Source organism: Crassostrea angulata, chromosome 7 (genome assembly GCF_025612915.1).
Source record: "Crassostrea angulata isolate pt1a10 chromosome 7, ASM2561291v2, whole genome shotgun sequence".
Taxonomy (NCBI): Eukaryota; Metazoa; Mollusca; class Bivalvia; order Ostreida; family Ostreidae; genus Magallana; species Magallana angulata.
Genome location: NC_069117.1, coordinates 58,674,041 through 58,692,392, shown reverse-complemented (window position 1 = coordinate 58,692,392; position 18,352 = coordinate 58,674,041). Strand labels below are relative to the sequence as shown.

The following is an 18,352-nucleotide window of genomic DNA, read 5'->3' as shown; positions in this document are numbered from 1 at the left end:
TAATGAGGCGAAATAACGCGACGTTGTTGCTTTCGAAATAAAAGTCAACAAACTTGAAATGGACATATTTTGTATAATCATCTGTTGTTCGGTGTAATGAAACGTTTATTTTCTTGGAAATATGAAGATTTAATTGCCCCAGAAAAGTCAAATACCTTCGGGGATATGAAGATGTATTGATTTTTCTTGGGGAAATAAGTTTTCATATTTCCAGGACATCATGCAATGAGTGTATAGTAAGCGCTAATAACTCGACGACTGACACTCAAATATTGGTTGACTATATATTAAAATGCCTTACTTTGTAAATATTTAAAACGGATTTTTTTAAAAACTAAGATCATGACCATACCCTTTTAAGAATCAAAATGTAGAACAATGACATGTGGTGATAACGAACTGCATGTGTTCGAAATCCAAAGTCCAAAGGAAAATACAGAACAGGAGCACCTCTCAAAAAGTTAGAGGTAGGATCAGGTGCCATGGAGGAGTGAGCATCCACTGCCGACATGTCACACCCACCGCGTGCTCTTAGTTGTAATCGAGAAAAAAAGAAACAAAAACCCGTACAATTAGGTGATTAATTATGGTCTAACAAGTACATGACTTTACTGGTTGATAGACGAAATAAAAAAAAACGTCATTTTTAACTATTTCTGTTTAAAAATGTTGTGATTTTTATAGGTATTTATCATTCACATTAAACTAAACAAAGTAATCCAAACGTGGTTATAAATAAGCACAATTGTACATGAAAGACAATTTTAAAAATCTTTTTATTTCGTCGGCAACAAGTTCACCGGAGCAATAATGATAGATATCATAATTTGTTGTATATTTACATATAACACAAATATTAGGGTCTAAATATTCCAGGATAGAACTCTTCATAATGTAAGGTATAGACTGGTTCAACTTCACGGTATAACTTGGCCTATAGTATATTGTTTGTTAAAAAAGCTGCTGATCGATGCATTTGCAAATAGACAAGAACTAGACGACAAGAAGAATGAGTAGAACGAGTACAGTCGCTTCTCCAGCGATGGTACCGGAAGCTGATGTGCCTGAAATTGTTTAAAATGAAGATTATGGAACAATTGAATTTATGATAGATTTGTGAAAAAAAATCATTATAATACTGTAATCGTTTCCTTATTTCGAGTCAAAGTTTTAACTACAAATATGACGTTAATCTTTTAATTGCAACGATTGTGAAATATGATACTATAAATAGACTTGATACTGTGATTATTTGTACATACCATCTGTTGTAAGAGTATCGTTGTTTTCGGACGTATCTGTAAATGGTAAAAAAAGAAGAAGGATTTTATTTATCATAAATAGATCTTCAACTGATGTTTGATTCCCCCCCCCCCCCAAAAAAAAAAAAATTGATACAAAAGAACAATTACAAGGAATATTATCTTGATAATGTACTGCAGTGTTAATAAAATGTAAGGATATATTGAAAGCATGTAATAAAATGTTGACATAATATAAGAATAGATTTGCGGTATATACTACAGTGTTGATCAAATGTAAAGATATATTAATAACATGTAATAAAATGTTGACATCATGTCAGAATAGAATCGCGATATGTATTGCAGTGTTGATATAATGTAAGGATATATCGAAAGCATGTAATAAAATGTTGACATAATGTAAGGATATTTGCCCCACGCAAAACAGCGTCGGCATAATGTAATGATGTATTGATCTTCTGATCTATTATATAATGTTAACATAAAGATAAATTTACATCACGCTATGAAATGTTGACACAATGTAATGATAATTTTTCATCAAAACGTTAAAACTTGATATCATGTAAAGACACTTTACCTATTATGCTTTTGACATCACGTAATAAAGACTTGACCAAATGTAAAGATATAGTTACATCACGTAATGGATTGCAACATCATTAAATGATGAGTAACATATTGTATCTATAGTTTAATGCTATAAGGCAGCGATGACGTTTCAATATTTTTGTTTAAAATGAAGTTGTTACACTAAAATAAAATAAGAGCACAAACATTTTAATGTTTACATTTATAGAAGCACTTACTAGTGAATTAACACGTGGTATGAAATCTATAATAGGGATTTCACTGTGACTTCATTGTATTTAAAATCGATAACTTTCGTTGATTTTGAAAACACATAGTTTATAGAACACATAATACATTATTCCATGATGACGAGGGAAATTTATCTTTCTTTCTGGATATCTCGTCTGAGGAGAATGACGTGCCGTCTCCCAAAAGAACATTACATTTCATGAACATGCTTAATATTAAAATCCCTGATGATACGTGTACAAACAAAACGTTGAAACCACGCGTTTTCTCTTAATTCAATACGTACACTTAATTCGTTCCTGACAAAAGTCTTGCTCATATATGAACATTTTGTATGGAAATTTTTTTTTAATTTAATTCAGCTTGGTTTTAAGAATACCCTCAGAACACAATTTTTAATTTGTAAAAAAATATAGAATATATATGTAGAGTAAAGATGAATATATCTTTCAAGAAAAATTTCATGATATCCTTTTTTATATGCAACTTCCACAATAAAGCTTGATTTAATATCATAACATTAAAATGTATACTAGTATAATTATGTTTAGGACCCCAAAATTGACAAATTGAATGTCTTTAAAAATGAACTGTTTTCAATAATGGTGGTAACGTACTTTTGGTTATAGTCAAATTTATTATGTTGAGAACACTGTTTATGCATAATCTTGTTTACATACCATTTGTTGTAGGTGAATTGATGGTGGAAGATTCCTCTTTAATTCATAAAACATTATTAGTTAAGCAACGTGAATAGATGTTAAAATAATGTAAAAAATAATTATAATTTATAACAAAAAGTAGACAATATACATAGAAAGAAACAGTAATAAAACAAGACTTCAAGGTGAGTAAGAGATATCAATTTTTGTATAAAACAAGCTTTATTTCTTTGATAACATTAAAATGACTCTGAACTCATAACAAGTTGTCTCGATCAGTGAAGTTCTTTTAAAATTGAAAACATGTACAATAGTCATACAAAGTGTACATATTAGGGTAAAACTGGCTTAACTAAAATTACGGCTAATGTAATTTAACTTAATACTTTTCTTTTCTGCGTCGAGACACTTAAAATCAAAAACGATGAAACACCTGAACGTAGCATAAATTGGTCTTGAATTTGTTTTTATTTACATACCATCTGTTGAAGGAGCACTGGTGGTAGAGGACCCTTCTGTAACTGATAAATACAATGATTTAAATACTTTAATTACGAAAAGTTTGGCAAATCAAGGTAATATGTGTTTTAATTGGATCATCATAACCTTCTGTCTGTTTGAAAGATTATTTATGCCCTGAAATGAAATAAGATTTAAACAATGCAATAAAATCGCCTAAGGTATTCTATACAGAGGCGGATCCAGCAATTTTGAAAAGGGGGGGGGGTTCCATTTTATGAAAACCAGTATGTGCAAAATTCATCATTTGTCAATAAACAATGACTTTTTGACCGTTTCCGTGCGTATATTACTGTATTTAATCAACATTTATCTTATCACTATCTATTTCACATCTATTTTATCATCAGAACGCACTGCATTATTGAACGTTTTGCCGTTTTGGTTTAGGTAAGGAAGATTTGCATATTTATCTAGTTTCAAGAAACCCAGGTCTCCAGCAATGAGAAAGTGCGTCTATGCTTGATAGAAAAGAAACACTAAGAAACAAAAAATAACTCAGACTAATTCCGACAAACTATTATAAAAATGGATATTTTGGTAATTTTTTTTTATGTCTTTGATGTTTTTAAATTCTGAACTATTTATCGATTTTGGTTTCTATCGATTGCCTTCTTAAATAAAGGTCTAAATGATAGGATATGACAAAAGAATGGGAATAATTTATCTGCTAAATAAATGGTACGTGTGTAATACAATTGTAAAAGTAATTGTCGTCCCGGAACTTGATGTGACCTCTGTTATGGGTGCGCTACATCATCTGGACTAGTACAGATGCGATCATATTTAGAAAAGTTTTAAAAAGTTGGGCATTTACATAATGGTTTACATATAAACCCTTTACACGGTATTTTTGTAACAGAATTTCCGATTCTTGGAAACAGAACAAAAAATGCTTTCTTTTGTGTTTCATGTGGGTATGAAGGTGTCTAGCATTCCAGGAAAATAGCATAACCCACATAAGCGGGTAATGCAAGTTTCTTTGTATTTTTCGTATGTAAAGGAGTAAAACTCGTTTATTATTATTACTTTAGTTAAAACTAAACAATACATTTGAAAGCGGCTTTTTAAAGTAAAACGAATGTCGTTTTACTCGATGGCTTGTAACTATAATCATTCTTTTTAAAAAGAAATAGAGTAGAAAATACATTTTAGATGTTATTATAAATCTGTGTTTTTAGCGATACAGCTTATTTACTTTATTTCGATAAAAAATCGATAGGTTTTTTTTTCATATATTAAAGAACAAAATTATGGGACGCAGTACAAAATTCTTTCAATTAGCAATTTTAAAAGCATTTATTTGAGATAATTACAGTATTTCTATTATAAAATGGAAAAATTGACATTAAATAGGCATTAAACGTTTTTAAAAAAAATTTCATATGTCCCAGAGAAAGGGGGGGGGGGGGTTCCAACCCCCGGAAACCCCCCTCTGGGTCCACCAATGCTATACACTATGACAATTTACCAGTAGTGCTGATGTTGACATATTGTATGGCGGTCCCCGTCCCACACAAACCGGTATCTCCAGACTCGCATAAGAACTTTGTGAAGGTGTCTTCGCTGGTCAGGTTGTATGTGATGGTACTGGACCTTGTGTACTGACACCCTGATAGAGAGGCCTCTGAGTGGATCGGGGTCTGGGGCAATCCGGTGAACATCATTTCATTGGTCTTTTGGGCGCACCATCTGATAGTCTAAAATAATAAAATATACGAAACGTTAAAGGTGACCAAAAGATCTTATAAATATATAGCAGACTTCTATGTTCATGGGCCAGTGATACTTACATTGCTTTTGTCACTTCCTACCTGTCCTCGACAGGTTAATGTTATCGCAGTTCCAACAGGAAACTGTCGATCTGGCGTAACATAGAGCTCATTCAGGATCTTCACTCGGGGCACTTCAATTACAGCTGGCTTCACTGAAAACAAAAAACAGCGCTTCTCTTCTTAATGTGCATACAAGGGTTGTTCGATATGTAAATGTATTGTTTCACAACGCCACTATTTTTTGCACGATTTCGTGGATGATGATACTCTTGAATAGACCCTCTTTTTTATCCAATTTTTATCCACCCCTTTTTTTCTCTGTTCCTATGTACCCCCCCCCCCCCATTTCGTGGCCCCACTTTTCTCTGGGGAATCATGGTTTCATCAAACTTAAATCTGCATAACCTGTGCTTTCACACTAAGTACTGAGTTTTGGACCGAAAACTTTCCAAGAATATTTTTAAAGATTTTCTCTGTAAATTCCTAAGTAAAAATTCAAACAGCCATCACGGCCCCGCCCTTCCACTAGGGACTGGGATTTTGCAAACTTGAATTTACACTACCCGAGGATGCCTCTACACAAGTTTAAGCTTTTCTGGCCAAATAGTCTTTAAAATGAAGATTTTTAAAGATTTTCTCTATATATCTATGTAAAAACTCATCCCCCATTGTGGTCTCACCCTACCCCTGGACTATTATTTAAACAAACTTGAATCTATACCATCTGGGGCACAGGTGCTTGAGGACAGGATTGACGTTTATAGAGTTTGTTTAGCTCACAATAATATAGAATATTGATTAAAAAAAAGTTCATCAAAATTTAGTTTCTTATAATTGAGGCTCTCTCTAGCGTCACAACCTCTAATCATATGAACACCCGTATGACTCAGATGATATATCCGTGTTTTGTCCGTTGTTGAAGGTTGCTTGTTCAAATGTTAACATTTTCATCTTTATCATAAACTACCGTGGGAACAACTTTTAATAATATCTTGGTGTATGACATTTGTGGGAAAAAGGAACACATTTTTAAAACCCAGAAACAAAGGCACAGTATTTTGGGTCAAAACTTCATTACACCAAGATAAAGAGTTCTAAAAGAGTTGTTGTGACGAACTATTACAGTGTGAAAATATTGCCAGATTATCAAATTCACTTTACGTCATCTTCTATATAAGCAATTTCCATTCATAAAGAACAATTGCATTTTGTTTATGGATACATTAACAAGTACCAGTAATTATTATCAAATAGGATCAGTAAATAGTACATACCAATGTAGGAAATTATGATTGGACTTGTCTCCTGTGTGACTACTTCAGACGCAATAGAACTAAAGCCAGACATTCTACACACGTACATCTTAAAGTCAGAAGGACACTGCACATTGGCTTTGTCTATCGTCAATCTCAGTTGTGCACTGCTTGGAGAATCTATGCTCGCAGTGGCAGAGGCCCGGTTCCGTAATGCAAAGTCCTTCCATTGTATTGGTGATGTTTGTCCTGTAACTACTGACACTACACCATCAAACAATGTACTAGAGTTCCTCTGTAGCTCTATGAAGTACACTGCAGCAAGTTGTGAAGGGTTGGTGATGGAACACACGATGGCCAAATCATTCTCCCCGTAATTGACAGTCGGCGGGAGGGGTTGTATCTGAATGTTCTGTGCAGATGCTGAGGATAAAATTTAAAAAGTATACATCGCTCATCAATGTCTAAATCAATTTCCAAAATTTTACTTTTTTCCGATCTAACAATTACAGCTCCGTTCTCCTTAACCCCACCCCCAAAAAACTAAAAAATTCAATTATAAATCATAGTAAAGACCCCCCCCCCCCCGACCCAAAAAATAAAAATAAAAAATAGAAGTATTTTCTATAAACTATATTTTAGTGTGATGCTCTTTTTTAAACATTAATGAATAATGATTACATCTTGTGGATACTGAAAAAAAATTAAATAGATAATACATATAAAAAATAAAGTATCATCTATGATAAGATGGGTCTTAAATCAACAACGTTTTGTATTATTTTATGACATCTATGATCTTTTGGTTTTGTGAAAAAAAATAGATCTTGTTTATCGTTTGCTTTTTTATTCAGTAATTTTATATCCATTTTTAGCTCACCTGAGCCAAAGGCTCAAGTGAGCTTTTCTGATCGCAATTTGTCCGTTGTCTGTCGTCGTTGTCGTTGTCGTCGTCGTCGTCGTAAACTTTTCACATTTTCATGTTCTTCTCAAGAACCACTGGCCAGATTTCAACCAAATTTGGCACAAAGCACCACTAGGTAAAGGGGAATCAAGTTTGTTCAAATGAAGGGCCACGCCCTTTTTAAAGGGGAGATAATTGAGAATTATTGAAAATTTGTTGGTATTTTTCAAAAATCTTCTTCTCAAAAAGTATTAGGCCGGTAAAGCTTAAACTTTTGTGGAGGCATCATCAGGTAGTGTATTTTCAAGTTTGTTCAAATCATGGTCCCCGGGGGTAGGGTGGGGCCACAATTGGGGGATCAAGTTTTACATAGGAATATATAGAGAAAATCTTTAAAAATCTTCTTCTCAAAAACTATCAGGCCAGAAAGACTCAAATTAAAATGGGAGCATCCTCATGTAGTGTAGATTCAAGTTTGTTCAAATCATGGTCCCCGGGGGTAGGGTGCGGCCACAATTGGGGGATCAAGTTTTACGTAGGAATATATAGAGAAAATCTTTAAAAATCTTCTTCTCAAAAACTATTAGGCCAGAAAAGCTCAAATTAAAATGGAAGCATCCTCAGGAAGTGTTGATTCAAGTTTGTTCAAATCATGGTCCCCAGGGTAGGGTGGGGCCACAATTGGGGGATCAAGTTTTACATAGGAATATATAGAGAAAATCTTTTAAAAAATTTCTTTTAAAAACTATTAGGCCAGAAAACCTCAAATTAAAATTGAAGCATCCTCAGGAAGTGTTGATTCAAGTTTGTTCAAATCATGGTCCCCAGGGTAGGGTGGGGCCACAATTAGGGGATCATGTTTTACATAGGAATATATAGAGAAAATCTTTAAAAAATTTCTTCTCAAAAACTATAAGGCCAGGAAAGCTCAACTTTGAGTGGAGGCATCATCAGGTAAGGTAGATTCAAGTTTGTTCAAATCATGGTCCCCGGGGGTAGGTTGGGGCCACAATTGGGGGATCAAGTTTTACATAGGAATATATAGAGAAAATCTTTAAAAATCTTCTCAAAAACTATCAGGCAAGAAAAGCTCAAATTTGAGTGGAAGCATCCTCATGTAGTGTAGATTCAAGTTTGTTCAAATCATGGTCCCCGGGGGTAGGGTGGGGCCACAATTGGGGGATCAAGTTTTACATAGGAATATATAGAGAAAATCTTTAAAAATTTTCTTCTTCTTAGGGTGAGGCCACAATTGGGGGATCAAGTTTTAGAATCTTTAAAAATATTCTAGGAAAGTTTTCGGTCCAAAACTCAGTACTTAGTGTGAAAGCACAGGTTAGGAGATTAAAGGTAGATTTAAGTTTGATGAAACCATGATTCCCTAGAGAATAGTGGGGCCACGAAATGGGGAGGGGGGGGGGTTTATAGGAATAGAGAAAAATCTTCTTACAGGTACAACAACAAAAGGGGCTTGGTATTTACCAAAAAAAATAAGAGGTGGATAAAAATTGGCAGATTTTCAATTTTTTAAAGAAGATCTACTGTATTCAGTTGTCAAGATATTTTGATACTGTAATGCTAATTTGATCAGAATTAAGGCAATTGTTGCTCAGGTGAGCGATGTGGCCCCTGGGCCTCTTGTTTTTATATAACAACTATACATATCATTTTGTTCCACCCCCCCTCCCATAGAAGTTTTAAAACTGCTATACTGGAGTAATTTTCTAGCAGTAGTGCTCGCTCATTTAAAAAAACCATGTAAACCAACAGTTTAACATATGGTCTATCGTAATGAATCTTGCAAAATATAAACTTCAAAATTTGCACTGATAATTTATATCTCGTTTGGATATTATTTCCATAGTGAACTATTTAAACCAGTTACGAGAATAATTTCAACTTTTCATTGTAGCACATTGTTTTGAAAGAGTTTTAACTAACAAAAAAAGCGTTTATCTTCCGTGTGAGCCTAATGAGGATATATATGTAAAAAATTATGCATTCTTTTTTCTAAAAAAATTGTTATATTGTAGATAAGGTCTTTGGAATATTAAATGTTGATAATTTGTGGAAAATAAATACAGGTTAGGCGTAGATAAATTAATAGTGTGTTTCCGGTTCTCCGACCGACCCTAAAAATATACCCGACCCAAAACATTTTATCGTCGATATATTAATCCGGATATCAACGATTCCGGTTTTACTTTTAGAAATTCCAATCTTAGTCACTTCCGTGTTTGAGAAAACACATACTCTACACCAATTTAAAGATTTATTTTGACAGCGATTTCTTGTGGAAAATGGCATCGTGCTTGCCAAGCACATTGTTAGCAATAACAATTCGAAAGTGTCATCACCAGGGGGGTAAAAAGTTGATGACAACGGTAAAAAATGTTTAAATAAAATAAAATGTTTTCCCTACCTACCTACCATATTTTTTTCAAGCTTGAATAGGAAACCCACTAATACCGAGCGCAGCGAGAGGCGGGCGAAGCCCGCCTCGCGAAGCGAGGATTAATGGTAACACGTATATATAAGAAAATCAGTGAAAAATGAATGTTGAATCAGGGGTACTAAGGCCAAAAAAAAGTTTTTATTTTCCATCTGATAATTTGATAAGACATACATAGAACAAGTCGTGTTCCTTGATTGAAGCACTATTGATACATGTCTGGTTTCCTTTATAATTTCTTTTAATTCAAATTAACTTCCATAGAAACTCTTGAACTTATTTAATCGAGTTTAGGGGCAATAAACATCGATAAGTACCAGTCAATCAATGTTCGAACTAACTTTTTTAAAACAGAATGGCTGCCAATATGGCGGCGCCCAGGGCTGGAAGAAATTTTTTTTGGCCTTAGTACCCCTGATTCAACATTCATTTTCGCTGATTTACTTATATATACGTATTACCATTAATCCTCGCTTCGCTCGGTATTAATTTATTTTGGCCTTAATATGAAACATGAATACTCACCAAGTAACCTGACGCTAAGCAAAATGGCACACAAAAATGCAAAAGTCATGCTTTATGTTTTTGTTTGATCACAGGTATATAGACAGTTTGCTTTTTTCTTCAATCCCAGTTATACGTAAATAGTCACCCTTTTAGAGCCCTCAATCTACCGATGATAATTAAACGCAAAATGAAGCGCGTCCTAAAATAGGAAGTAAAAATACACAGGTATTACATGTACATTTATTTGCGCAGTAGTGTCTGTTCCCCAGTCTTCTACACAGGTGTAATATATCATCGTCCTTTCCGGTAGCTTCGAAAAAAGCAATAAAGATAAGAAAGAGTACAATGACGCCCGAACATAATAAAATATATTCCAATTGTCCTGATATAATTTTGAAGTCGTTAAAGGAAGAATTTAATGCAAACGTTTATGAACATAACACAAAAGTTTATGAACATACTAATTCAAATACTGTAAACATGTATACCTATATGCAGGACGCTGTAAAATGATATGAATTCCGACAATAAGAAGGGTATGTCATAGTGAAGAAATCAAGGCCGTGACCAGATACACGTGGGGTACACAGTGGGGGAATACGGATGGTGGATTCTACGGAAGTTGTTATTCGTAATTATTACTTATTTTCTGATAAGTTCTAGATAAACTATACATTATACTGACAAAACGATGTTTGGAAAGAATATAGTTTGATGTCAGAAAAGTGCTTTGTTGATATTCACTATAGCCATGTTTTTGCAAGATCAAATTCCAAAGAATTGCTTAATATAGATGTGTATTGGCATGAAAAAAGGGAGTGGAGAAAATACAGCTCATATTGCTTTAAGTGTAACAGCGATAAACCGTGATTGTATTTTATCGATTATTAATTTGCTAAAATCCATATGAATTATAAGTAGTTGTAACATATGTACATAATTATAAACATAACCATAACTCTATCTAAACAAAACACACGTCACTACTAGTACTAACGTTATACTACACTCTACATTATTTCCTACCAGACGGACAGATAGAAAGACGTAAGACAAAATGTGATAACAAATTAAATAAAGTTTTCAGCAAATCTGAGCTGAAATTATATTCTGCTACTGACATTACTAAATGAAACATGTTAAAGTTGACAATACGCCTATCTTGAATCTTTTAAAACTGGTTAGAAACGTATTTGAACAATCAACATTCGATCAGAAGTTTTGTTTGATTCTTGCGTATTTTCATTAGGGTCATTGCACACTAGAGAGCATCAATAAATGTGTACGTAAATAGGCTCCTGACATCAAATTTAAATCAAATCTTTATGTAATCATGTAATACTACGAGGCAATTGTTAGGAAAAAATAGAAATATAACCAATTCAAGATCTGTTGCAATGATATTCTTCTATTTAAAGCTACATGGTCCGATTTTTTTCGCTATTTCAGTGGCAAATTAATTTTGATAAAAACGTTCGCCTATTTACACTAGCAGAATCGGTCTCTTTTCAAAGTTAGAACTATTTAAAGTAATTAAAAATAATTTCTTAATGGGCTTATCCCCAAATGCATCATAAGAATGTTTAGAAAAGGAAACTGTTTGGTTTCGTCGTCCCCGAAATCAATTTTAGATGACAGTGGGTATAGTAATATTTGGATGAATAACCAAGTAGTTAATCATGATTGGCTAATCAAAAGCTTAAAACAAAAGCTAACTGATCAGTTACAACAAAACTGGGAATCAATCTGCAATAATTCTTCAAAAGGTGTTATATATAAGTTGTTTACTAATTTAGAATTTAGATGCCAACCGTATGTTAATTGTAATTTAAATAATTATATGAAACAAGTTTTAGCTAGATTTCGAACTTCAAACCATAAATTACCTATTGAAACTGGTAGATGGAATGACATAGAAAGAAGTAACAGGTTATGTAATTTGTGTAACAGAGACATTGGAGATGAATTTCACTATATTTTGTGTTGCACTGTGTTGAAAAACGATAGAGAAAAGTATATACCAAAATTTTATCTTTTCAGACCAAATATTGTTAAATTTAACGAGCTTTTTTCCTCAAACAATGTGAGCTCATTAAACAAGTAATGTAAATTTATAAGTATTGTTAACGAGAAGGCTAAACCTCCTGGTTATTAATCTGCATTAAAAAATTGTACTTTAATACTTCATATATATTTTGTAGAGAACCATTACAATTGTTTTATTTTTTTCTCTACTCACGCATAAAGTATATATTGTGTATATGTTTGTAATATTCTCTATGTTGTAAATTACAACCAAAGAGATAAAATAAACTGTTCAACTGTTCAACAGAATGATTGTGTTTATTACACACATACTATGCATTGATTGTAATAGAAAAACTTCAGAAATATTAGTGAACAGAATGTACAGATTTATTTTTGTTTTGCAATCAATGTCACAATCATACCCGCCTAAACGTCAAGGGCGAATTTTAATGAGGCGAAATAACGCGACGTTATTGCTTTCGAAATAAAAGTCAACAAAATTGAAATGGACATATTTTGTGTAATCATCTGTTGTTCGGTGTAATAAAACGTTTATTTTCCTGGAAATATGAAGATTTAATCGCCCCAGAAAAGTCAAATACCCTCGGGGATATGAAGATTTATTCAAATTGATTTTTCTTGGGGAATTAAGTCTTCATATATCCAGGACATCATGCAATGAGTGTAAAGTGAGCTCTGTATCTCGCTCATAACCCGACGACTGACATTCAAATATTGGTTGACTATATATTGAAATGCCTTACTTTGTAAATATTTAAAACAGATTTTTTTAAAAACTAAGATCATGACCTAAGATCATGACCATGCCCTTATAAGAAATCAGACTGTAAAAAATGACATGTGGTAATAACGAAAGTGTTCGAAATAAAAAATCCAAAGGAAAAATACAAAACAGTAGCACCTCTCAAAAAGTTAGAGGTAGGATCAGCTAATTTGGAGGAGTGAGCATCCACTACCGACATGTCACATCCGCCGTGTGCTATAAGTTGTAATCGAGAAAAAAACATCCGTAGAAAATTACAATTAGGTGATTAATTATGGTCTATCAAGTACATGACTTAACAGGTTAATAGACGAAATCAGAAAACGTCATATTTTTAACTATTTATGTTAAAAAATGTTGCGATTTTTAAAGGTATTTATCATTCCCATAAACTAAAGAAAGTAATCCAAATGTGGTTATAAATAAGCACAATTGTACATGAAAGACAATTTTTAGCAATAATTATAGATATCATAATTTTATATATATTTATATTTAACACAAATATCAAAATAATCCAGTATAAAACTCTTCATAATGTAAGCTATAGGAATAGTATAGCTGATTCAAGTTCACGGTATAACTTGGCCTGTAAAGTCTTTTGTTTGTTAAAAAAGTTGCTGATCGGTGTATTTACAAATAGACAGGAACTAGACGACAAGAAGAATGAGTAGAACGAGTACAGTGATTCCTCCAGCGATGGTACCGGAAGCTGATGTGCCTGAAACTGTTTAAAATGAAGATTGTTGAATAATTGAATTTATGATATATAGATTTGTGAAAAAAAATCATATTATTGTAATATGACCATGTTAATCTTTAAATTGCAAGAATTGAAAAAATGATACTATAAATAGACTTGAGACTGTGATTATTTGTACATACAATCTGTTGTAAGAGTATCGTTGTTTTCGGACGCATCTGTAAATGGTAAGAAATAAAGATTCTATTTTATCATAAACAGATCTTAAACTAACATTTGATTTTTTTCCCAAATTGATACAAAAGAAAAAGGTACAAGAAATGTTATATTGATAATGTACTGCAGTGTTGATAAAATGTAAGGATATGTTGATAGCATGTATTGAATGTTGACATAGTGTAGGGATATTTGCCCCACCTAAAACAGTGCCGACATAATGTAATGATGTATTGATCTGTTATACAAAGTTGGCATAATGTAAAGATAAATTTACATCACGTTATGAGATGTTGACATAATTTTATGATAATTTTTCATCAAAACGTAAAATATTGACATCATGTAAAGAAACTTTACCTATTGTGCTTTCGACATCTCGTAATAAAGATAGATCAAATGTAAAGATATATTTACACCATGTAAGGGATTGCGTCATCATTTAATGATAATGTAACAATGTAAAGATCTATAGTTTAAAGCTATATGAGGCAGCGAATACGTTTCATATAACTACTGTTTTTTAAAAGGAAGTTGTTGCACTAAAAATAAAATAAAAGAACAAACATTTTAATGTTCTCATTTAAAGCAACACTTTCAAGTAAATTAACATGTAGTATGAAATTTATAATAGGGTTTTCACTGTGGCTTCATTGTATTTAAAATCGATAACTTCGTTAAATTTGAAAACACATAGTTTATAAAAAAAAATATACATTTATTCCATAATGACGAGGGAAATTTAATCATTCTTCTGAATATCTCCTCTGAGGCCATCGCCCGAGGAGAATTACGTGCCATCTCCCAAAAGAACATTACATTTCATGAACATGCTCAATATTAAAATCCCTGATAATACGTGTACAGACAAAACGTTGAAACCACGCGTATATATTCTCTTAATTTCAATATGTACACTTAATTCGTTCGTGTCAAAAGTCTTGCTCATATATGAGCATTTTGTGTAGAAAATAATCTATTTTAATTCAGCTTGGTTTAAAGAATACCCTCAGAACATAATTTTTTAATTTGTATTTTTTTTTAGAATATATATGTAGAGTAAAGATGAATATATCTTTCAAGAAAAATGTCATTATATCCCTTTTTATATGCAACTTCTACTATAAAGCTTGATTTCCTATCATAACATTAAGATGTATACATACTAGTATATGTTAAGGACCCAACAGATTGACAATGTCTTTAAAAATGAACTGTTTTTAATAATGCTGGTTACGTCCTCTTGGGTAAAGTCGAATTTATTATGTTGAGAACACTGTTTATGAATAAACTTTAAACTTGTTTACATACCATCTGTCGTAGGTGCATTGATGGTGGAAGATCCCTCTGTAATTTATTAAACATTTATCTGAGTAACGTGAAGAGATGTTAAAATAATGTTATAACTTATTATCAGGCTTGGGGCGAATTACATTCTAAAGTAAATAACCATTACCATTACTTGATTTTCTTGAAGTAATGCATTACATTACCATTACATGAGTAAAGAAATGCATTACCATTACCATTACTTTGTTTTAATAAAGTAAAGCCAGTAAAGAGTTTTGCAAATGTTTCAAATATAAAACACTCTTTAACATATCTAAAGGTTCATGTTCAGTATCAGGTTCAAATTCAATGACTATACAAGAGTCATTTTATTTGCTCAATATATAATCATATTGTGGCATTATGAACAACATATTGCATAAGTTAATAGATATTTATAGACATCTGGCATGATACAATGTCAGGTATGAAATAGAGACACAGAATCACATGCATAACAGAAAACAGTTTATTGAATAATTTTAAGGTTATTATAAGCTTAATAGAGGTATGTCCCCAGATTACACACATTAAGAGAGAGAGAGAGAGAGAGAGAGAGAGAGAGAGAGAGAGAGAGAGAAATTATTTTCAAATGGGTTATAATATTGGAAGTGATTTTGATTTTTATCATGGATGGACAGTGCATTCATTTTGCCTTTAAAGGTGCATGTCTGCCCTTTATTATATTAGGACATGGCGTAGAGAAGGGGACTGGGGTGTTTAGCACTTCTTTGATTAGAATTTGAAAAGATGTTTTGATACTTAGATTATCATGGGGGCATAGTGTGTTGTTGACACATTCTTTATTGAAGTGCAAATTAATTCGAGTATATTGTTTAAATGATTTAAAACCCTTAATAAAACACTATTAAAGAATGTTTTTATTAAGGGTTTTAAATCATTTTTATTTATTTAAAAATTTACTTGAGGTCAATAATTGAACAGACTATAATTCACCTGTAATTAATTTCTTTTGTTCTTCGACACCCTTACCTGTGCACCATTCCCACTTAGCTAAAATCAGTCACCCATAAAAAATTCAGAATTTTAGCTAAGTGGGAAGAAACTGTGTTGATTTATTTAGTAATATTAATAATTTTTTAATAATACAACTAAAACATTTTTATCTCAAGAATTATTTCTTTCTTCTTTAAAATAAATTTTATCAAATACAATTTCAGCTATTCATCACATTTAAAGTGAACAAGCATAGTAATGCATAGTAATGCAACGTAATGCCATGCAATGCCAGCATTACACTAGATTTTGGTAAGTAATGAATTACATTACCATTACTAGTAATGCTAATTTTGTAGCATTACACATTACTAGCATTACTTTGAAAACATGTAATGCATTGAAATGCATTACATTACATTAAGCATTACACAAAGCCTGCTAATTATAATTTATAGCAAAACGTAGACAATATACATAGATAGAAACAATACAAGACTTCAAGGTTAATAAGAGATATCAATTTTTGTATAAAACAATTGCAAAGCTTTATTTCTTTGATAACATAAAAATGACTTTCTGAACTTATAACAAGTTGTCTCGATCAGTGAAGTTCTTTTTAGAATAGAATTTCATGTTTTGAAAACATGTACAATAGTCATACAAAGTATACATATTAGGGTAAAGACTGGCTTATCTAAAATTACGACTAATGTAATTTAATTAAATACTATTCTTTTTCTGCGTCGAGACACTTAAAATAAAAAACGGTGAAACACCTGAACATAGCATACATTGGTCTTGATTTTTTTTTATTCACATACCATCTGTTGAAGGAGCACTGGTGGTAGAGGACCCTTCTGTAACTGATAAAAACAATGATTGAAATACGTCATTTACGAAATGTTTGGCAAACCAAGATAATATGTGTTTTAATTGGATCATTATAAACTGCTGTCTGTTTCAAGGAATATCTATGCCCTGAAATGAAATTAGATTTAAACAATGCAATCAAATTGCCTAAGTTATGCTATATACTATGATAGTTTACCAGTAATGCTGATGTTGACATATTGAATTGCTGTTCCTGTTCCGCACAAACCAGAATACCCGGACTCGCACAAAAGCTGTGTAAAGGTGTCTACGTCATTCAACTTGTAGGTGATAGTACTAGACCGTGTGTACTGACACCCTGATAGAGAAGCCTCTGAGTGGATCGGGGTTTGGGCCAATCCGGTGAAACTGAATTCACTGACCCTTTTTGCGCACCATCTGACAGTCTAAAACAATAAAATATACGAAATGGTAAATGTACCTAAAAGATTTTAACAATATGTAACAGACTTCTATGTTCACGGGCCAGTGATACTTACATTGCTTTTGTCACTCCCTACCTGTCCTTGACAGGTTAACGTTATCGCAGTTCCAACAGGAAACTGTCGATCTGGCGTATCATAGAGCTCATTCAGGATCTTCACTCGGGGCAATTCAATTACAGCTGGCTTAACTGAAAACCAAAAAAAAAGCGCACTGTTTTTAAATATGCATATAAGGGTTGTTCGATATGTAAGTGAATTATTGCACAGCGCAACTATTTGTTGCACGATTTCGTGGATGGCGATACTCTTGAATAGACCTCTTCAAGATTTCAAACGATTTAAACCCGATACTTCAGCTCCATATAGTTTTAAACTTTTAGGAAACATATTGGGAAACGGGTTGATAATAGGTATAGAAAAAAAAGCAGAGCTTAAAGTTTGCACAGAACTCGGTCATTCCAAAATGCATTATTTACTGAATTGGGGAAAGCTTACGAGTGTGACAATTAATGAGATTGTAGGTGGAGACGGAATCCGTCAAAAACGCAGGGAAAATGTCTCAAAAGTCAGGGACATAATTGAAAGTGATGGCAGATCCACGATTTGTAACATTTCCAAAGCTACAGGGAATGCATTTTAATACAAAGCGTTGAAAGTACAAAAGATATCTGCAAGATAGTTACCGCATTTATTAACAGATTACTAAAACCCGCTTTGACAATTGTTAAAAATGTTTCCCAGATTCAATCAAAGGCCATTTACAAATATGGTTACTTGTGACGAAACATTTTAAACTACTTTGAGCCAGTAAAAAAAAAATGGAAACAAAATATGTTTACTTAACTCGGGATGGCAAT

The 18,352-nt window shown here is 32.6% G+C and overlaps 1 protein-coding gene across 9 annotated transcripts in view; it reads right to left on the bottom strand.

Moving 5' to 3' along the window:
- Positions 1-757: 757 nt before the first annotated feature.
- Positions 758-18,352, bottom strand: part of LOC128193163 (uncharacterized) — a 38,923-nt gene continuing 21,328 nt past the window's right edge. For 3 of the 9 annotated variants that reach the window (XM_052866447.1, XM_052866454.1, XM_052866450.1), the window contains 6 exons: positions 17,550-17,683; positions 17,228-17,456; positions 17,001-17,042; positions 15,202-15,237; positions 13,857-13,892; positions 12,561-13,698 (listed from right to left, as the gene is read on the bottom strand). In XM_052866447.1, coding sequence (XP_052722407.1) covers positions 13,622-13,698; positions 13,857-13,892; positions 15,202-15,237; positions 17,001-17,042; positions 17,228-17,456; positions 17,550-17,683 — 554 coding nt within the window. In that variant the 3' untranslated portion in view covers positions 12,561-13,621. Of the gene's footprint in view, positions 1,065-1,262; positions 1,299-2,767; positions 2,804-3,228; positions 3,271-4,739; positions 4,969-5,061; positions 5,196-12,560; positions 13,699-13,856; positions 13,893-15,201; positions 15,238-17,000; positions 17,043-17,227; positions 17,457-17,549; positions 17,684-18,352 lie in introns of those variants that run through there. The other 6 variants (XM_052866449.1, XM_052866448.1, XM_052866451.1 and 3 more) reach the window with 6 other exon arrangements.